Raw genomic sequence first — 22,033 nt, forward strand, 5'->3', positions numbered from 1 at the left:
GTTGAAATAAGTGGAAGGAAAATCAAGCAGATTTTACATGAAGGACTTTTGCCCAGTGAGAATCTTCTACCATTGTTTCCTTTCTGTACAGCCTACTGCTTGGGAGGTGAGGAAGATATTAAAATTTACACTTGTGGACTACCTACTGGAGTTTTTCTTCTGTCACACCATTTCCCTTCATTAAGTTCATACCATAGACTAACCTTTAAGTCAATTCCAAACAATGGCTCAAGGGGCTGAATGGCCTACTCCTGCTCCTCTTTCTTACATAACACTTTTTAGCTTCTTTTTCTCTCTGTAAAACTACCTTGGCACAATTTTCTAAGATCATCAATATTGTCACTGCACCAAAGTGGTCGCCAGAATGCTTTACTTAAAAGAAAATTCTTTATTTTTAGCAACTAACCCTTTCCAGTCCAGGTGTCAGTTTGGCCCTGTGAAAACTTCTTCCTCTGAAACTGGTTGAAGCTCCATTAAAAGAATAGGCACATAACCTAAACCGACGACTCTGAGCTATGCTGAAGGAATGGGTCAGGTGCTGGCTTCTTCCATGAGGTATTAAACCTTGTCTACCAATTCAAGTGGATAGGGCAGACTTAAATGTTACTTCATGTTGAAGAGGAAACTTCACGCAGGTTCTGGCCAACTTTATCGATGCATACAAAAAGCTAACTAAGCATTCATCTCATTTGCTGCATGTGAGACCGCTGTACAACTTGGTGATTAAACAACAGTAATAACATACAAAGGTTACTTTTTGACTGTGAACTGTTTTTTTGTTACAGGTTTGAGGCATCCTGAGAATGTAAAAGATGTCATGTGAAAGGTTCTGCAAGTAACCTCTCTTACTCCTTTCAGTCTTTGTAATGTCCGTAAGCTCTACATGGCATTCTAAACACACTGACTAAGGAAATTGAGAACTGTGTACACAAAGCTAAAGGATTGAGGAGAGAAACTCTATTGATTGTTTTATAGGGCATAGAATGAATTGTTTGACATAATTACTAACTTCATATCCAGGGGCACTGGCTCAAAAATCAGAAGAGGGAAAGTGAACAGACTGTTTAGATTTAGCTGCTTCATGCAGAGTTTGATAATGGACGCAACAGACTAGTCAAGGAAACAGCCTTCCTGTAGCCTGATTCCAGACTCCTCCTCCCCCACAGGCATTCCACGAGACAGTGATAGATTCAGTTCTGATTCAAACAATGTGTAAGGGGGAAGGTCTAACCAAGGAGACTGATAGATGCACAAACCCTTTGGGGAAAAGAGGAGAGAATGGCATTCACTTTTTAGATCATTCTTGGGGGTGGATTCTCAAAGGTGAAAGGTGTTATTATTCTGATGGGATTGTATTATAAATGTCCAGTTTCATATCTCATACAAACTACCGAGCCAGCAGAGTATTCTTTGGGAATAATTTTCTGAATTCATGCTAAGTTCACCCACTGGAAGTACATAACCAAAAATCTGGATCTGTGCTCTCTTAAATCCTAAGGTCATTGAAACTGATAGTTTGGAGCACCATTCTACTAGAAACATGAAATCAGAAAATTATTCCATATGTCCCATAGGTCTGGATTGGATATAAACCCAAAGTTCAGAGGTATAAGTTCAATCTATTTGCTATTACTTATTCTGTGGCATTATCTGAAAATATTTACCCTCAGAAAAGAGAATTATGGAAAGATATCCTAGCAGCTGTCTCTTCCTCACCTGTGTTCCCAGATTTCTCTTCTGAAGATGACTCTTTCCAGAGGGAGACAACGTTCTTCATTGTGTTGTCTTGGCCTTTACCTGGTGCTTTGGTAGGATCTTTTTCTTTCAACGGTGGTCTTGTGTTTGGATCTGGATGGAAGGGAGATGGAAATTACTGACTTCACCAGCTGTTTGGGACTTCAGTGCAGAGTTGTTGGTTAACATCAAGGTGTTAAGTGAAAAGACCCTGAGGTTACAGCACATAGCATCAGTGCCAAACTGAAGAGCAGTGGGCTTTTGATCTTGGAAATGCCATCATATAGCCAAAAGTTGGGAAATTTATAAGGAAGGTCTCTCAAAAGGCAACTCATGTTCCCATTTTTTAAAAAATTGGTTATAACTTGTCCAGTTCCATGAACAAGTTGCCAGAGGGAAAACAAATGTGATGAAAGCATCCTGTTCTTTCATTGTGAGAATCCAAGTTCAGATCCTAGTCCAGAGTGTGGGGCTGTATTAGTACTTCATGAACTGTGTTATCTATGACAGGTAACCAGACCAGACCATTGATATTAATGACCTAAGAGTATGATCTAGTTGGAATTTAACTTCATGATCTCAAAGTAACCTTATACTTGTATTCTCATTCTCACGCTCTCCACCTACTTTCTACAGATGGTAGACTGACTGAAGTTCCTGTTAAGAGACCCGAGCCATAATGAGGGGGTGAACTGAATTTTAATATCAGTCATCTTGCTGGTCAAGCAACATGTCCAATGCTGAATGGAGCAGTGATTGATTATCCAGAAGAGCTGGGTGGGGATTAGAGGAATCACAGAAGTGTTGAGGCTCAGGCCTGGTCAGCTGGAAATCTTTTGTGCGGCCAGAAGGAGCATGAAAGTCCTTGATACCGTCCGTCACCAAAAGAACAATTGAAACCAAGATCAAAGAGGGTCACGAGGAAATTCAGTGACTGCAGTCCTACTCATCCTACAATAAGAAAGTGTGGCCGTGAGTCCAACCTCAGTCCCAAGACCCCAGAGCACGAGTTCCTCAGCAGGAGAATTGAGGCCCAACTTTATTCTGCTGATTCATTAAAGAGCCTCCTTCCGCTATTGGTAATTCTACAGCATTCATCTCCATTCACAACTCCTTCAACACTGAAAGTACAAAGGCCAACATCCAGTTTGCTTTGTTCAGTAATATCTACACCAGAATTACCTAATAATTAGCTCCTAAAAATCTCAACCATCTCAAGTTGACATTCACTGGCAGTACCTCAGAATCAAGACACTTTGGGTATCTGGACCTGTTGCATCGGCATCACTGAATACACATACCAACTTTTCAAAATTTCTATCTGCATGGTTCAAATAAGGGGTTTGATGAATGCTCACCACTCAAAAGGATGTATTACATTTTAATATTACCATGGCCACACTCAGGAGGCTCAACATCATCCAGTATAAAGCAGTTTGCCAGACTCACATCACTTTTATTCAGTACAGTAGGCACCCTCTCTACCGCCATGGAATGGTGACTGCATTATGTATTACCTACAGGATACACTGCAATAACTTAAAAGGTTGACTTTAACAGTATTTCCTAGCTATGTGACATCTACCAATGAAAAGTATGGTAGCAGCAATATTACTGGATCATCTTTCTTGCAAGTCGTACATCATTCTGATCAGGATGAATTTTTATAATTCATGGTTCATTTTCTGTAATTTCCCATGCATGATAATCATGGAAACTAACAGCACAAAAACTTCAGCTGCTCACGACTAAACACTGTCCTCTGATAGGAATCAGGATGAACGAGAAATGCAAACTTGCCAAAATCACAAAAATATTATAAAAATTGGGTTGGGAGCTGAGGCCATTTTTGTGCTTGGTTGCAATGAGGAATGACCTGGAGCAGCTGCCGCACAGCACCAGAAACCTGGGTTCAATACTGACCTCAGGTAATGTCTGTGTGGAGTTTGAACATTTTCCACTCCAGTTTCCTTCCACATCTCAATGACGTCTGGATTGTTAATTGGCCACTGTAAGTTGCCCCTAGTGTGTGGCTGAGTGACAGAATCTGGAGGGAGTTGATAAGAATGTGGGTAGGATAAAAAAATTAAATTAATGTAAAATAATTGTGAATGGTGATTGATGATCGGTGTGGACTCAGTGACACGTGTCTGTGCAAAATTTCTCTATGATTCTATGACCATGAATTTTGATAGCATTAAGAGGAGGGTTCTGCTATTATCTGTTGAGATTTAAAGGCAAGGATCAATCCTTCCATCCAGCATTACTATAAGAAAAGCCTGCGACGTGGCAGAATGGAGTTGGGTGGACGATGTGGTTTGCTTCACTGTTAGGTTTCTTGAATCTGCCAACACTGAATGTAACAAAGCACATTCAGTCAGGGGTATCACAAGTGTGGCTGTACCTCCTTATAACTATAACAGCTAAAAACTCCAATTTCTAGAAATGTTTAACTTTGTTTTGTTATTCTTCCTGGAAGTGCAATGTAATCACTGTGCATTAATAAATATCAACAATACAGGGATGATAATAAGGAGCCTCTTAATTTCTTTTCAAAATTCACCATATTGAAAGTACATTTTTAGTGTGGCTGTGTTGTACAATTGGCAATTGGGTTACTGAAATGAGAGTTCCTACAGTTAGTAACAGAAATACTTGTTGGGCAGTATGTATTGATTTGGGGAACAGGCTGAACAATCTAATATCATTGGAACTGGACCCCAGCAAGAGTTAGTGCATACAGAAAGGTGCAGACAAAATGTTTATAAAACTCTCTCTCTACCATGCCACTGAAGAACCACTGAATCTCATCAGTATTTACTCTCAGGGTTAATACAAAAATAATTTGCAATGCAGGGTTGAACATTAAAATCAAACAAAGTCATTTTTAGATTAGTGACAGTCCAGAAAGAAATTAAGGTGGGTATCTAGCAAACAGTGTAAAATCAGTGAGTTTAGATTTAGGTAAATTGCTGGAGTAGTATTATAACAGATACAGAGGGCTACAGAGATCTACGTGGACAGATGTATAGATAACTTCAGTCATGGATAAGCAGAAACATGAACAGAAATGAGCATGCAGCCGTATATGAGAGGATGAGGCACGTATGCGTAGCAAAGATTCTGATAAGTGGACTCAGGCAAAGAAGCAGTCAAGGAGTCAGACACACAAAGAAAACTAGACAGAGAGACAAATACACACAGCAATTAATTACATACATGTACATATATGTACATTTGTGCAATTAGATCATAGTAATACAAAAACTTTGATCAAAAATGCTTTGGTATAGATCAACAGTGAAAATTCTGCATAGAAGAGAGGATAAAAGTTCAGGATTCTACCCTGAATATATTGCAAGAAGGATCCCAGGCATTCCCCTTTGTTCAATGCTCAAAATCTAACATCGGTTAACAGAGGCATTCCTCACCACCAAAGGTAAAAGCTGTGTTGGAGTTTGGTATTTCAGAACTAGCCACAGTCTTGGTGATGTTTTAACAGAAGCCCTGCAGCGCTTTAGCAACACACTTTAGGGAAATACCATATGGTTAGGACAGTGGTTCAGTGTTTACCTTGTCCAACTTTCATAATTATTTTCATGGATCGAGTTTTGCACACTCCACCATTTCTGTTCTCCAAACCTTCGTATGACCCATTGGACGTAGCTGGAATAAAGAACTCAAGATTATTATCCCATTCAGCGATTAGATACACATTAAGATTGACATATCCAGGAGCTATACAGAGACATGCATTTATATTGTTCTTAATTACAGAATTACTCTGAAATGTACTGAAACATTGCCACACAACTTACTCTCAGTAGTGAGCAGGCTATACTCATCACTGACATGATAAGTCTGGATTTACCAGTTCCAGATCAACTGGTGTTGACTTGCCACTTAAAGCCACCCTGTTCCTGAATGGGGACGTCCTGCATGACAGCAGGGCAATGTACAACATAATACCTTCATGCAGTGTGAGCAGAATAAGCACCCCCACCTACCATGAAAGATTATGATGGAAACTGAGAAATTATTGATAGCTAGCTCAGACATATCCCCAGTTTAACCAGCTGTTAAATCTTCAGTTCCAGAGGTGCCTCACAGTTCCAGAGATCAGAGTTCAATCCTTACCTGTGTGGGGTTTACATTTTCTCCCCGTGACTATGCAAATTCCCCTGGGTGCTCTGTTTCCACTTATATGCCAAAGGTGTGCTGACTGGTAGGTTAATTGGCTACAATTTGCTCCTAAGTTGCTCCTAGTGTAGGTGGATGGCAGGACACACAGAGGGATGGAGGGGTGAGGTGGGGGGCTGCGGCATTTCGGGACTGATAAAGACCAACAGGTTTTATTTTAAAAGATTGGGATCTTCTTTCTGGCTAAGTGGCATTTCTAACTTTAGAAGCAATGAGTGGGAAATAGTCTTCCCTTCAGATCAAGGAGTCAAATGAAGAACAGTATTAATTTTGTCATGCAAACTGACTTTTAAAATATTTGTTTCAGTTATTAAATCTGTTTGGACTGACATTTTGCAAATTTAGAATGAAATACAAGATATCATTCCAACCCCCGAAACCCTATCATTTTGCAAATTCTAATACCTTAACTTGATAAACAAGATTAACATCTATTGAAGCTACTAAGCCATTGCAGACTAAGTAGTACACTATGATCATTCAGAGCTTGCATATAATTGCAATTCAATTAATCATGTATACGAGTGTCAACTTAGGGGTGCAGGAAAGGCTCTGAAAGAAATATACCCTGTTGACAGGTTAGTTTGAATGAATTACTTGGTTTTAATTGCAGGTGCTAGAAATATGAAAATACTCAGAAAGATAGGTAACATCTATGGAGAGAAACGGTTAATATTTAGATTGATGGTCTTTGATCTGAACTTAAACCAGCCATTGATCTGAAATGCTAATTCTGTTATCCTCACTCTTACAACTGCAACCTAACCCACTGAATTATTTCCTGCAATTTGTGCATTTATTTTAATTTTTAATTGTAGTTTTCAGTGCCACTTCAGGCAAATGGTTACTTCTATATCTGTGCAAAAAGTTAAGACTGATAAAGTTATTTTGTCAATGCTTATGGTGGATGTACTCCAGCAGGATGATGAGCTGGAAAGGATACACCCTATCCAGAATGTGAACCTACATCATCAGAATCTGATGGCACCTGGTGGGGAAATTAAATCAGAGGCAGAAGTCATGGTGGGCAGAGAAGCCCAAACTGATATGGAGGAAGAGGCAGCTGGTAGAAACAACAGTAGTCACATATGGATATTGGTCCACATAGCAAAGAATAAGCAACATGCTGGATGAAAGGGTGCAGAGGAAATGTTACTGGAATGTTTAAGGGATGAGGGACTAGAGCTAAAGGGTTCGATTGATGGAGCTGTTCTCCTTGGAGAAATGAAGGTTGAAAGGAGATTTGACAGAGTTTTTAAGATTATGATGTATTTTAAATAGGGTACATGGAGAGAAGCTGTTCCCATTAGCAGGTAGTTTAAGGAACTAAGGAAACAGATTTAGAGTGAAGGGCAAAAGATGCAGGGGAATTTTATACAGAGAGTTATAACAATCTTGAAATTGTAAGGATGGTGGAAGCAGTCATCAGGGCTTCCTTAAGGGAACTGGAAAGGCATGAGGCATAACAACTTACAGGGCTACAGAGATAGAGTGGGGGCATGTGATTGAATACATTTTTCTACAGAGAGCTGGCATGGATTTGATGGGCTGAATGCTCTCCTTCTATGCTGCAAAAATTCTCTGATTCAATGAACAGCAATGTTAACAAGTCTCCAAGTAGCTAACTGAACAAGGTATCTCCATATATGGAAAAGGTGGGAAAGAGTGACATCTGGATAATTTCTCAAATAACCTTATTATCTGGAAAGGGAAACCTGTTAGTCGTTCACAGACTGCCAAGGGTGCATTAGGCCTTGGGAGAAATTCTCCAAATTATTAAGACAAACATTCTTATGCACTAGCACGGATAATAGTATTCTACAGGAAATCCTAGCTAGAAATCAACTGCCCGAGGACTTATTACCCACATTTGTGTGCTTTATGGTAGCACAGTTCAAAAGCTAGTCATCAACCCCTGCTGACATATCAAATCTCAGTAATTCAGGAAAAGTTTACTATGAATTACCAAATTGCACTGGGATCCGTGGTTTTGACAAGCAGGCCAGAGCTGGTATTATAAGCCACAGAGTGTGTTGCAGATTTGGGATGCCTGACATGGAAACGTTCTGAGAAATGTCAATATCTCCAGCAAGGAGCAGGCAGCTGAAATGTTTTGGCTGCAGTGTACACAATGTACAATCCATTCCTGCAATGTCACTCCTCAGAAAGGTGAACTATAGCTAGGGACAGCAGAGATTGGAAAGCCTAGTGGATAACCTCAGGAAATTCCAATAGTGAGAGGATAATTAACAACCAGAAAGGGGAGAGAAAAAATATCAAATTCATTTGCTACATTCAATGTACCTTGTCAGACATGGATCCTTGAATACCTACGTTTAAAATAAACATTTCACAACTCCACAGGAAAAATGTTGCATTCTCTATGATTAAGACAGAGTTTGTGGATTATATTTAAAGTCTAGCCCTTAAAACAAATAAATGCTACAAACACAAGGAATGCAGAACAATTGTTATTGTAATGTTTGAATATCAGTGAGAAAAGTAATGTCTTCTAAGAATTTGAGTGACTTCCCCGATTTTAGGTTTTATTATTAAACTGACTCAATGGTTTGGCACATTCATTTAGAATGTGACGTCAGACATTCAGGCAGAGGTGAATGCAACCTTGAGGGACCTGACTGTGGGACGATGAAACTGTAGCTCCTCCAATCAGGAAGAAATTAGTATACAAAATAAAAATGAGCTTGTCTGGAAGTTGAACTCCATTATCCTCTGCTAACATGCATCTTCATAACCTTTATGCAAACTACCAGAGGCAGCAGATCTTCCAACGTTGAGTTTGGTCCTCAGAAGAAAAGTGAATTTAAGCATATTGAATAGTTCTTTCATGTCTTGTGTCCTTAATTGAAAGGATCTTTTATATATCATCTGCACCCCAAACCATTAGCTTAATCTCTGAAGCACCTACTTGGCTAAAATATAATCAAATCATTAGACCATACAGCTCTCAAACCTGAAGCTCCCACTTAGCAAAGGAGATAGAACTTTAATTCTGACGGTGTTGTGCTCTTCTATGTTGAAGAAAGATCCAAGTAAAAAGAAACTGAAATGAGAGCTAAATGTTCACCTGGCTACCACAGCAGAATCTGTTTACATTACCCCTGCTAAGAACAGGAACAATTTTTGCTGGCTGCCTTTCCTGAACTGGTTATGTATTCAACATTCATTAATATCGTTTCTGGAAGGATTCCAAGCTGACCGAGATTATCTATTTGCTCCTTTGCTTTCTGGACTACACTCAAATTTAATGCTGGTTTGAATTAAGGATCACTCAGATACTCCTAGGTCTGATTAAGACTACATTTGATTATTTTATATACACTCTTCCAGAACCGTTTCCACAATCAACAATCAAGCTAGCAAAAGATCACAAATTTTGGAGCTTTCCCATCAATACACAGAAGATCCAAGTTCAGATCACTTACTTTGAAATTTATAAAATCTGTCAAGACTCATCATAACTACCAAACAGTATTGCAGAACTATCAAGACTCATCATGCCCCTTGTTCAAATATATACATATCAGTCAAATTCATATCCTCCAATTAAATACACAATTAAAATTCCTTAATAATTCTCTTTTCCCATGTTAGTTAGAATGTGAAAATCCAAATGTTTGCTCACTTCATAGTTCTGTAAATATATGAAGTTAACTGCACTGACTACATGGTGCGAGAATCAATCACCACCCTAACTTAGTTAGCAGTCCATGATCAATAATAATCGAGTCAGGCACCTAATTTGACAACATACTCCCATTGTATGTAGAGTACAAACTCAGTAAGGTATGATGACATTTTACTCCAAACTTATGTGAACAGTAGTCAAGATCTCTTTGCAGCTGAAAACCAGCAGAAACAAATCACTGCTGAATGATTCTCATCTTAAGTTCATTAGTTGAATAATGCTGACAGACTAAAAATCAGATTCTGAGTAAAATGAACTTAACTGATGATTAAAAATTATAGTACATTATGCTTCAATTTAACCAGGAGTTCAACAATTATTCAACAGAACAATTAGTTGAAATACAAGTCATTTCTGAAAATGTTTGTACTGCAGATCAAAGCACCTTGTTATAGAGTATTTCTGGTAATATATGTCACTGCGAGGTTCTTGCCCCAGGAGAGACGTCTCCTGAGAGGCGACAGCAAGTATTTTCTTTAAAAAAACATTTTGCTTGTAGTCTTTCAGAGTTGACCTTGGGAAAAGGGTGCTAAAGGCTCAAGATGGCCAATATTCCCATTCCTTGATCATCATTGCTGATGATTACTCACAAATCCTCAGATAATGAGTAAGTTTTTGTCTGCATATACTACTATGTACTATGGATGCAGTCTAAGCAGTATTCCAGAAACTCACAGGTTATTTCATCGGCACCACTCCCTACATAACATCTGCTACCTAGAAGCACATGGGTGATAGGCACCTTTCCTTCATTGTTGTAGAGGTCAAAATCCTGACACTCCTTCCCCATCATGGGAGCTTTTCACTACACAGACTGCAGGGGTTCAAGAAGACAGTTTCTTGTTGCCATCTGAAGTGCAATTATGGATGGACAATAAATGGTGGCCTGGCTGAATAAAGGAAAGGTACAAAGAAAAATAATCAACCTCATGTATCAATGATTAACAGGGAAGGCAGTACAGAGCTGTATAGTGTCAGCTTTGCTATTACCAGTTAGGCAGAGAACAGGATAAATGGCCATCAATATTTTTGTTTGAAATGCAGAAAAAATGATAGCTAAATTGCTATCATTTGGGCAGCAAATAATGTTTTAGTCTGCTTGATGGTTCTGTAATAGCCATCAAATGTGTGAATGGATGCAGGAGAACAGAAAGTTCCTTTTACGGGGTTGATTTCATGGCTCTGAAGACATTACTCAGAAGGATGTCAGGATTTGGAGTACGGGCTGCACAGTATTGTGGGATTTACAACTACTTGTGAAGGGGGGGGGGGGGAATTGCTGGAAGAAAGACATTGTTATTCTGGTGCAATATGGCTGCTGGCACTGCCATAAATGAATTCATAAGTTTTAAAACAAACTTTTAAGGAAGCTTTGATGAAATATACTGATTATTGCTATAGAACCAGGCTTAGTTGAGATTCTGAATAAAGTAGCTATTATGTCTGAAGGAAAAGGAAATTTATGTGGTGTAAACTACCTAAAGAGAAGCAACACATCTCCATCTTATCCATCCTTTAATCAAAATAATTGGCTGATGGCTTAGGGTAAATGTACATTGGCTTGACATCATACAACAAAAGTAATAAGTCTAGACAGTTCCTTCTGCATTTCTTAAGTTAACTCCACTCCGCTCCACATATTGAATTATTCATGTTATTCATGCTACATATTATGAATAGAATGATTTGTGGCAGCATCGTATAAGATGTCGCCACTCATCAGGTCGTCCATAATGACCTAAAGCGACATCACTCATTGAGCTTTCTTCTCAGCCTCACTCACAGAATCATTTATCACCATGACAAGAATCGCCAGAAAGTATAAGCTTCTCAGGTGAAATGAAATGTAGAGGATGATAAAACTGTAGCACCACAAACCATGTCACTATTATGCTCTTGATATACTGCTTGAACAGACTAAATACCTTTTCTGGCAATTCTTGGTTTAGGGAGAATTTTACCTTTCCCTTCATGGTCTTTGGTCTCTTTTTGTTTTTATTTGCCTCTTCAGGATCTACAGTCAAGTGAATAGTGTCTGGTCAGTAGGGAACAAGTTGTTAGATCAGATGGTGAATTCCTAGAGTCAGAATTATACAGCACAGAAACAGGTTCTTTGGCCCCAACTCATCTATGCCGACCAAGATGTCTATTTGAGCTAGTCCCATTTGATGGCATTTAACCCATATCCCTTGAAACCTTCCCTATCCAGGTACTTGTCCAAGTGTCTTTTAAATGTTGATTTTAAATGTACATTTATCCTAATCCATCAGCCAATTATTTTTGATTAAAGGATAGATCATGGCTGATCTTTCGGCTCAGTTCCACTGTCCTGCACTATCACCATATTCCTCCATTCCCATAAAATTTAAAAACCAATAGATCTTTCTTGAATATACTTAGTAACTGAACCTTCACAGCCCCCTTGGGTAGAGAATTCCAGGGATTCATCGCATTCTGGGTGAAGAGGTTTCTCCTTCTCTCAGAACTGATTGGCTGACCCTTTATTTTGAGACTGACACCCGGTTCCAGGCAGTACAAATCTGGAAGTTCATACCATAAGAACAAAATTTATTAATTACCAGAAATGAATACTGAGATTATTAGGAAGCAGGGACTTTATATTTTAGACAAGGTAACTTGCTTTCCTGTTTTTGATATAAATTAACAGAGAATAGGATCCTTAAATCTAATCTAATGCAATTGCTCTTATTTGGTTAATGTAACAAGAGGCCCTGACCCACCTGATGTTAGAGGCAACCATTTTGTTCAAACAGAATGATTCAGGTTTTAATGCCTTGTTGCATTTTATTACAGTGGGTTGCACTCGGCATTGTTGAGCTACTAAACAAATTAGTTTAACATTCCAGCTCACGGAGTGTAGACAGCAGTGTGCCTAATTTATCAGCTGTGAGCCTGTTGATACTTGTGCTATAAGGGCTCCTTTGTGTTTCTTTCTTTTCCCCTCTCTTTCAGCAGTTGATAGAGCTGCTTCCAGCAGCCTCTAGAGTGTTTCCTGAGCATGTGCCAAGTAATATTCAGTGCAAATTGTTGACTGAAAGGGGTTAAATATGTAGGGGAAAAATACTCAAACTGAGCCATCGCATGCCCTAACACATTAAGTACACCATTGCTGTACAGCTAGTGAGGCCTCTCATGCTACATTCACATTCAGATCTAGAAACAAATCCTAGGTGCAAGATGCTCAGCAGCAAGCCATTTCCTGAGGTGGCAACACACACTAGAATCATTACAAGGGAGAAAATCTGCAAGCTGCATCTGTCACATTGGTCACAGGGGATTGCCAGTGGCATTACCTAGTTTTCTTTCTGCTGTGATTCTGCGCTTTACTCCCTCTCCCTCATTCAAGCTGAATGTTTCCTCCATTCACCTCGAATGCAGGCAGAGTCCAACCTCAGCTGTGCACTTTTTACTTTGCCTTTTGCTCCAGCAAGGCAGAGGAGAGGGAAACAGCAGCCAGGTATTCCCTCAGCACACAAGATCATGATTTATTGTGAGGAAGCAGATCAAAGCTCAGGTCATGCTATGGGAGATTCCATAGCATCAACAATCTTGGTGCTATCAAATATCCCCACTTACCTTGCAAGCCTGATCCCAGGGACAGAGAAGCAAGAAACATCTGAAACTATTTCTGTCTGCTAGATTATACCCAAAATTAGGTGAAGACATGCAGAGCCCAGTGTGAAAATTGCATTGTCTCTGTACTTGGTCAGGATCAAGAAAGTAAAGGAGACTAGTGTCCAGTTGGAATCACAGGCATTAGCCATGACATTGGTCTTATCAATTCATTTCAGAACCTTGAACATTTTCATTCAGCCATCCCCTAAATGTTCTTCCTGTTACCAGCTCCCAACCCCACACACCCTTAACAACCAAAGGGAAGATGCTCAATGTCCTTCATGCTTCCTCAGAATTGACATTTCTGAACAGCCAAGTCTAAACTCTCGACTCAAAGCCAGACCAATTCTTCTTGGTGTAAAGAAAACCAGCCAATATTGAACACAAGCATACTTCTCCATAAAAAAATCAGTCACAGGATGAGACAATGCCCACATTATTGTCCATCACTAACTGTCCTTGAACCCAGGAAGCATCTGAAAGTCAACCACACTGGTGGGTCTGCAGTCACATGTAGGCCAGACGGGGGAAAGGTTTTCTTCCCTGAAGGATATTAATGAACCAGATGGTTTTTTTAAAACCACAATCTAATTACTATTACCAAGACTAACCTTTTAAAACCTCCAGATTTATCTAATGACTTGAATTAAATTCCACAGCTGTCATGTTGGGATTCAAACTCTTGGCTCAGGATCTATGGTTCAGAACCCTGTTCTCTAATTCAGTAATTTTAACACACACTATTATTACCCAACAACAAGTAAATTGGTGAATAGGTGCTGTTTATGACAAGGCTAATAGCAGAGGATAGCTATGCATAAAGGAGACTAAAGATAATACATTTGGCAATTTTTTTTGCTGAAGCCATCTGACCAATGATGACTGAATTAATCACGTTGGACAATAGAAGCCAGGAAATGCAAACAAGCTATTTATTGGGGATGTCATAACTGCCAAATTGATCTTGTTTTCATCCAACACATGCACTTTCTAGCAAGGATTGCAGCTTAGCATAAGTGCGGCCAATTTCAGCATTGCTAGCCCAGTTCACTGAAGATAATTATCACCACCTCCTTGAGCTGCCCCATTTGTAGGGTCTGGGGATGAAATCTAAAACATTGCTGATCAGTCTGGTTTCAATTGTACACAAAGAGGTGCATTTTTTTTCTTCAGCTACAAATGAACCAACAAAGACCATCGCAGGCAGTAATACTGAAATCTCTTGCCTTGATAAACTGGAGTCTGTGTCCTTTAAATGGAGTGGGTGGATAGAAGGATAGAAACTACTACCATGCCATGATGTATTTTTTGATGTCTCTCAACTGTTCATAATAAAGAGACAAATACATTTCAGTTATTTGGCTCCTTCACTTCAAAGGTACATAAAGATTTTCTTGCAAGATGAGGGAAGTGTTAAAGGAGAACCAGTTTGTCAGTTTGAAATTTGCTTTCGGTCAATCATTATTTGCAAGTAGTTTAACAAGACATTTCAAGTTTCCAGTCACTGCAACTCTCTGGAATATGAGTAGTCTGCATTTAAAGTGTTTGCTGATTGGTTGAAATGAGCTCACGTATCACTAGCATCAACCCTGACCACAGGTCCTACCCAGGTTACGGCAGGGTTCCATTTCCGTGAACTGTTTGCAAACCCAAACAGTTTGCAAGTCAGAAATGCGGCTGCAAACTTAGTTCCTAGGCGGCAGAAGGTGCCTGCAGCCCACAGCAGCCAGCACACCCATAAACACCGGTCTCCCAAATGCTCATTCATATGTACAGGCTGTACATAAATTGGGCATTCGTAACCTCTCTACCAATACAGTGCATTTAGTCCTGTGACAAAGCCAATTTTTGACGGTTGAAACCTGTGAGATTCTTAAGTTTTTTCCATTTGAACACAGAAACTGATCACTTAAATTGTGCTTTTTTCAATGCAAAGATATATATTAATTGGTAATTAACTCACTTCCAGATTCAAAGCATCTGTACAAATGCTTCCTGGCGTTAACTAATCACCAATTAACATACCCTTTCTCCTTCATTACTGCCTAAGAACACACACAGACTTTTCAAACCTTCAGGGCTTTTTATAGGTCAGACAAAAATCAGCAGGACTTCCAATCTGCCCTTTAAGATCTATTTGATCTCATGAGGCAGGGACGAAAAGAAAATCTGACAGTACTCCTGCTGCTCTACCCAAAGGATTTCTGTGAGCTCCTGCAGACCATTAAGGATGTTAAGGTACTGGTGTTAAACAAGGCTCTTTGAGGGTTACTTTGAAAATGCAGTAAGAAGTGCATGTATAATTTTTGTTGCAACTTTTTCTCTCCTCTCCTGACAAAATCAGAGATGATCATCATCTGCCTATTACCCTGCATGAATGGTATGATATGTGGTGACATTTCCTAAAAATGACCACCATTCAATGCCCGGGGGGCTGCTTGTGTTTATTTTAATCAGACATCAGAATAGGTGGCCACACTTCTGTCTGAAACTTGCAAACAAAATATTGAAATCAGTGCACAATGTTGTCTTTAGGACACTGATACAATTCTGGTTTTCTAGTAGTTATTGTTTACTATGTCTATTGGAACTAAGAATCGTCTGGCTAAATTATGGACACTGCCAAAACTTCTGTAGCCAGAAACAAACATGCTCCCACTGATTCGCCAATACTTTGAATGGTCAACATCCAGTTGCTTCACTGTAGTTGTTGAAGCTCCTATAACCCTAATCAACAAGCTGTCAGCAACTGTCCACCACCAACAGCTCCCTAAAACTGTTCCAATAAAGCACAGCCACGAAAATGGTTCATACCTCTGGTGAACTATATTAGCCAAGAGGTGTTGCTGGACCTTCCATTGATGCCAATGAGACAAATTGACCTCATTAACCAATCCATGCCTAACCTAAGAGGCAAAAGAAAGATAAAATAAAACATGGGTACCCTGAAGTGCCAGATAGATGATCCATCTTATCTTCATCCTAAATCTCCACCATCACTGAAGCCAGTCCTCAGCCAGTTCAATTTAGTCCATGTGATATCAAGGAATGGTTGACAGCATTGGATATGTCACTGGCTGTGGGACCAGCCAACACTCCAGCTGTAGTACTGAAGATCTGTTTTCCAGAACTAGTTGCATCACTAGCCAGTACAGTTACAACGATAGCATGCACCCAACAATGGGGAGAGTTGCCCAGGTACGTTCTGTTCACAAAAGCAGGACAACTCCAATCCCTATCTAATAACTGCCCAAACAGTCTACTCCTAATCATAAACAAACTAATGGAAGCAGTTGTCAACAGTGCTATCAAGGGACATTTATTCAGCTATAACTCACTGAAACTCAGTGTGCTTTCACCAAGCTCACTCAGTTCCAGGCCTCAACACAACCTTGGCTGACTGGCAGAAGGCAAAGACTGGGAATAAAGGGGGCCTTTTCTGGTTGGCTGCCAGTGACTAGTGGTGTTCCACAGGGGTCGGTGTTGGGTCCGCTACTTTTCACGTTATATGTTAATTTTCTAAATGGGAAGCAAATTCAAAAATTGGGAACTGCACTAGGACTTGGGTGTCCTAGTGCAGGATTAGCTAAAGGTTAACTTGCAAGTTGAGTCAGTAGTAAGGAAGGCAAATGCAATGTTAGCATTCATTTAAAGAGGACTAGAATATAAAAGCAAGGATGAATTGCTGAAGCTTTATAAGGCGTTGGCTGGACCACATTTGGAGTATGGTGAGGAGTTTTGGGCCCCATATCTAAGAAAAGATGTGCTGGCATTGGAGAGGGAGTTTACAAGAATGACCCCGGGAATGAAAAGGTTAATGTATGATGAGCATTTGATGGTTCTGGGCCTGTACTCGCTGGAAGGATCATTGAAACCTACCAAATATTGGAAGGCCTGGATAGAGTGGACATGGAGAGGATGTTTCCAGTAGTGGGAGAGTCTAGGACCAGAGGGCACAGCCTCAGAATAGAAGAATGTCCCTTTAGAACAGAGATGAGGAGGAATTTCTTCAGCCAGAGGGTGGTGAATCTGTGGAATTCATTGCCACAGAGGGCTGTGGAGGCCAAGTCTTTGGGTATATTTAAAGCAGAAGTTGATCAGTAAGGGCGTCAAAGGTGATGGGGAGAAGGCAGGAGAATGGCGTTGAAAGGGAAAAATAAATCAGCCATGATCGAATGGCGGAGTAGACTCGAAGGCCTAATTGTGCTCCTATGTCTTATGGTCTTAATCCAAACATGACTAAAGATCTGAATTCTAGAAGTGAGGTGAAAATGACTGCCCTTAAGATTAAGGCAGCATTTGACCATGCATAGTTTCAATGACCCCTGGTAAAACCAAAGTCAATGGCATCAAAGGGAAGGCACTCCAGTGGCTGGAGTTATACATCACATCAAAAAAAAAGGTCAATCATTCCAGCTCAAAAACATCACACAGGAGTTTCACAGGCCTGTATCCTAGGTCCAACCATCCTCAGCTGCCTCATCAATGACCTTTCTTCCATCATAAGGTCAAAAGTAGAAGTCTACGATAATTGCACAATGTTCAATTCCATTCATGACTCCTCAGCATATCAAAGGCTCCATGCCTGCACACAGCAACACCTAGACAATATTCAAACACGAGCTGATGGCAAGTAACATTCATCCCACCAAAGTGCCAGACCACAACTATCTCCAACAAGTGGGGGCCTAACCAATTAATCTTCACTTTCAATGACATTACCTTTGTCAAATCCTGCACCATCCTGGGGTCACCATTAACCAGAAACTCAACAGGACCATTGTGGTTACCAGAGCAGGTGAGAATCTGAGTGTGTCTATACCATCCGGAACAAAGCAACGCACTTGACTGGCACCCCATCAACCACCTTATATTTTCATTCCATCCACCACTAAGGGACAGTGGATGCAGTGTGTACTATCCACAAAATGCACTGCAGTTATCCACTCAGGCTACTCCAACAGCACTTTCAAAGCATGTGACCTATATCATCAAAAGAACAAGGGCAACAGCCACATGGGAAGACAACTACCTGTAGGTTCCCCTACAAATCACACACTATCCCCATTTGGAAATAAATTGCTGGTCCTTCATTGTCACTTGGTCTAAACCCTAGAACTCCCCACCTAATAGCACTGTGGGAGCACCGCCAGCAAAAGGACTGCAGCGTTTCAAGAAGGTGGCTCATCACCACCTTCTCAAAATGTAGTTAGGGATGAACAATAAAAGCTAGCAACACCCCTATCCCTAAAGATATCTTTATAGTCACATGTACATCGAAACACACAGTGAAATGCATCTTTTGCATAGAGTGTTCTGGGGGCAGCCCACAAGTGTCGCCATACTTCCGGCGCCAACATGGCATGCCCACAACTTCTAACCCGTACATTTTTGGAAATGTGGGAGGAAACGGAGCACCCAGAGAAAACCCATGCAGACAAAGGGAGAACGTACAAACTCCTCACAGACAGCAGCCGGAATTGAACCTGGGTCACTGGCACTGTAATAACGTTACGCTAACCACTATACTACCGTGCAAATTAATATATTTAACCAACATCTTCTATCATTCTCACATGAAGTCTGACAATTTGAGTAAATTATGACAGACAACAGAAATAATACTTTAAGAAATAACAGGAAAAAAGTATCAGTAATACCAATTTACTGAATTTATTTTCTGCTATCAGTAGAACCACCTCAATAGACTGCAACTGTAACGTTAATCAGCAATGTATTCAACAGTGAAAACATACAGGCAGCATCACATTAAGAACAAAATGCAAAAATCTTAATTGTTTACCCATCCAAATCCTTCAATCTTTTATCCTTCACAGAGCAAGCTGTTCAAAATCCTTAGCAGCTGCAGAATACAGAAAGAACCTTTAAATGGACACTTCACAGAAAAAAGATATTAACCTGGGATCTAATCTCCTACTGATGCAACATGAAGGCTATGATACCCAAGTGATCCATAAACCAATTCCCTCCCAGGTTTTCAGATATGAAGGTTAAAGCTCCGTTTTCTGAATATGCATGATCACATCGGCCTCTGCAGGCTCTCTGTGAACCCAGCTTTCCTCAGGTTGACTTCAACCTGCCTAATCCATATTCCTCCATGTTTAGCACTCAGATTCACCCCAAACACAGCCAAATCTTGACCCCTGGTCCATTCAAATTTAGTAGGGAGTCAAAGGGCTGAATGCATGGCAATTTCTGGAAGGTACTGATGAAGAAGGGGCTCGATGCTTGAATGGAACCATTCACACTTCAACAGATCCTAGTGCAGCATCTAACCCAACCTACAACAATCCATTGTCAATCCCAGATTTGAGGGAAAAAAAATAAACCTAGACATTGACAAAAAAAAATTTGAACTGAAGAACGAATTACGCAGGTGCCATGTATGTAAGCGTTTGTCTGGGCACACAAGAGGTTTCGTTTAGTTCTGGCAACGCACGTCTGTAAAACACATTACAAAATTGTCTGCAGTCTTTGAGCCACAGATCAGCTATTCCTTTACCAGTATTTATTGCAAATAAGGGGATGGAGTGGACATTAACATTTATTGGAAACAAGGCCTTTCTTGACCTGCTTGCCTAAACAGAAAGAACATAATGAACTCACTACAAAGGAAACTATTTGATGCGTTCACTGTTAAATAGAGCAGAAACTGAGTGCTGGCAGATGTTTGCAATGTGTCTCAAATATCATTCAAAATTAAAAAATATGTAATATATACAGTTTAATATAATAGACAAATACAGCTGTTGCCAGGTTCATAGCCAAGGACCATTTGCTTAAAATGAGTAACTTAGTGAACTGGGATGCAGAGGGACTGTGTAATGTTATCCCAGATAATGATTGTGTGCTCTGGAATATATCCCAAAGATTTCAAAGAAATAAAACAGATAGAGAGTAGGGCTGTGTGACCATGCAATTGATGTTGTGGGGGGAGGGAGCAGGGGATGGTGAGAGGCAATGGTGTAGGAGGTCTCAACTCCCCTTATGGAATGCCTCTTTCTTTTCGTAAATGGCTTCCCCTCTGATTAAAATTTAAGTCCAGTCCTGAGGATATCACCACAGCCCAAATTCCATATCTTGTGAGGTATCAAACTACTGCCAGGATCAAACTATCCTACCACTCCTTAAAGATTCCTTCCCCAAATCTTTCCATCTCTCAATTTGCTCACCTTCTTTCAATTGCTCCTTAAAACTATGACCAAACTTGATAGTCAGGCTGTGAAATATTGCCGCCAATTTTTTATCCACTGTGCTCTGCTGAAGCATGTATGACATTTTCCTATCTTAAATATTCTACACATATGGAAGTTGTTCAGCAGCCCTGAGAATCCATAGTTTTGCTTGCCTCACAGGGGGTGAACTACTTTATTCCATAGAGATACACCTGACGTAACCAAATTGAGACACGAGTACAAGTTTGAAAGAGCCAGTTTAAAAGTGCTCAAACTGAAGCATACGGCTGCTGAAGTTTAATCAACTAAAAATATGCAGTTGGCAAGTAACAGAAAGATTGGCAAGCTTCCGACAACTTGTCCAGAGGTGACTAGCTTGCCAGCTAGAGCACGATTTCCAAGATTACCTGGAGTAAAGTGGAAATTGAACTCCAGGTGTCAGATTTGCACTTGCAGTTTTAATGAATCATTCACAACGACTGGCCTTCAACGTTGGGCCAGAGTTTGGAGAAGCTGCCCAGTTCAGTTAACAAAATATTATCTATCGCAGGAGGCCAAAGGATGGTTGGTGCTGAGTTAGGTAGTCATGTTACCTATTCATTTTACTTGCAAGAGACCCTGACTGCTCCCTTCCAAAGAGTCAGTAAATTATTTATTTGACAACCCAACAGGAGGAACTTGAGGTTTTACAAGTTGGTCAGCAGTAGCTTCTCATAAGAAACAGTTCACCATTAAAAAAATCTTGTTGATCCATTGTCACCACGCTCCTGCACTCAACATAGAGCAAGCCAATACTCCTAGAAATGATGGTTCCCTGAGAGGGGTGTGCAATGTTTCAGCTACTTGAATCTCCAAAACCAAGTGTGGCATACATTGATATTTGAGTAAAAGAGCAATTTATCATGTGCAGCCTCCAGGGTATATTTCAAGCAGCTGGCATTTCAAGTTTCAGTTTTGTCATGAGTTTTATGACATATTTTGACATGCCAGCCATCTTAGTCTTCTGGATATTTGGGTCTAATACAAAAGAAGCACACATACTTCTTTGCTCTGCCACAATTGTCAGCAACAGATTAGGACAGATCAAAATCTTTCTTCACAATTTTTATCATTTCTCCATTTTGCTTCAAATCGATGCTATGGTCTGCTTCCTAGTCTTGCATGTGAAAGCACTTCCAGCACATATCTGGGTGTTCTGTGCCATGTTTCAATGCAACATAAGCACAAGCTTAAACTTCACTGAATTCATACTATCATTAAAAAAAAGGGTAAAAACTGATCAGCAGGACAGAAGGAACAGGGAGGTGAATGATGTAGAGCATTTCAGAGTACTTCACTTCAGTGCAATTTCTGCTTTTTACTGTATTTGGGCTTGTTGCTTGTATTGTCATTAAATAGATACCCACGTTGTCCAAATGGTGAGATCATATCGTTTAAGGTTTCTAAAATTAAAAATCTTAATTCAACACAACACCAAAAGATGCACAAATAAATGACTCAAGCAGTATAAAACCAGGGACAGAAGATTCTGCCAATGAAATATTAAGGCAGTTTGAAA

General features: G+C 40.0%; 1 protein-coding gene across 2 annotated transcripts in view; it reads right to left on the reverse strand.

The window, feature by feature from the left end:
• efnb1 (ephrin-B1) overlaps positions 1-22,033 on the reverse strand; it is a 151,685-nt gene that overhangs the window by 6,369 nt on the left and 123,283 nt on the right. The window contains exons 3-4 of one of the 2 annotated variants that reach the window (XM_052021931.1): positions 5,308-5,400; positions 1,717-1,848 (exon numbers count right to left, since the gene is read on the reverse strand). In XM_052021931.1, coding sequence (XP_051877891.1) covers positions 1,717-1,848; positions 5,308-5,400 — 225 coding nt within the window. The remainder of the gene's footprint in view (positions 1-1,716; positions 1,849-5,307; positions 5,401-22,033) is intronic. The other variant, XM_052021932.1, reaches the window with a different exon arrangement.

Source organism: Pristis pectinata, chromosome 8 (genome assembly GCF_009764475.1).
Source record: "Pristis pectinata isolate sPriPec2 chromosome 8, sPriPec2.1.pri, whole genome shotgun sequence".
Classification (NCBI taxonomy): domain Eukaryota; kingdom Metazoa; phylum Chordata; class Chondrichthyes; order Rhinopristiformes; family Pristidae; genus Pristis; species Pristis pectinata.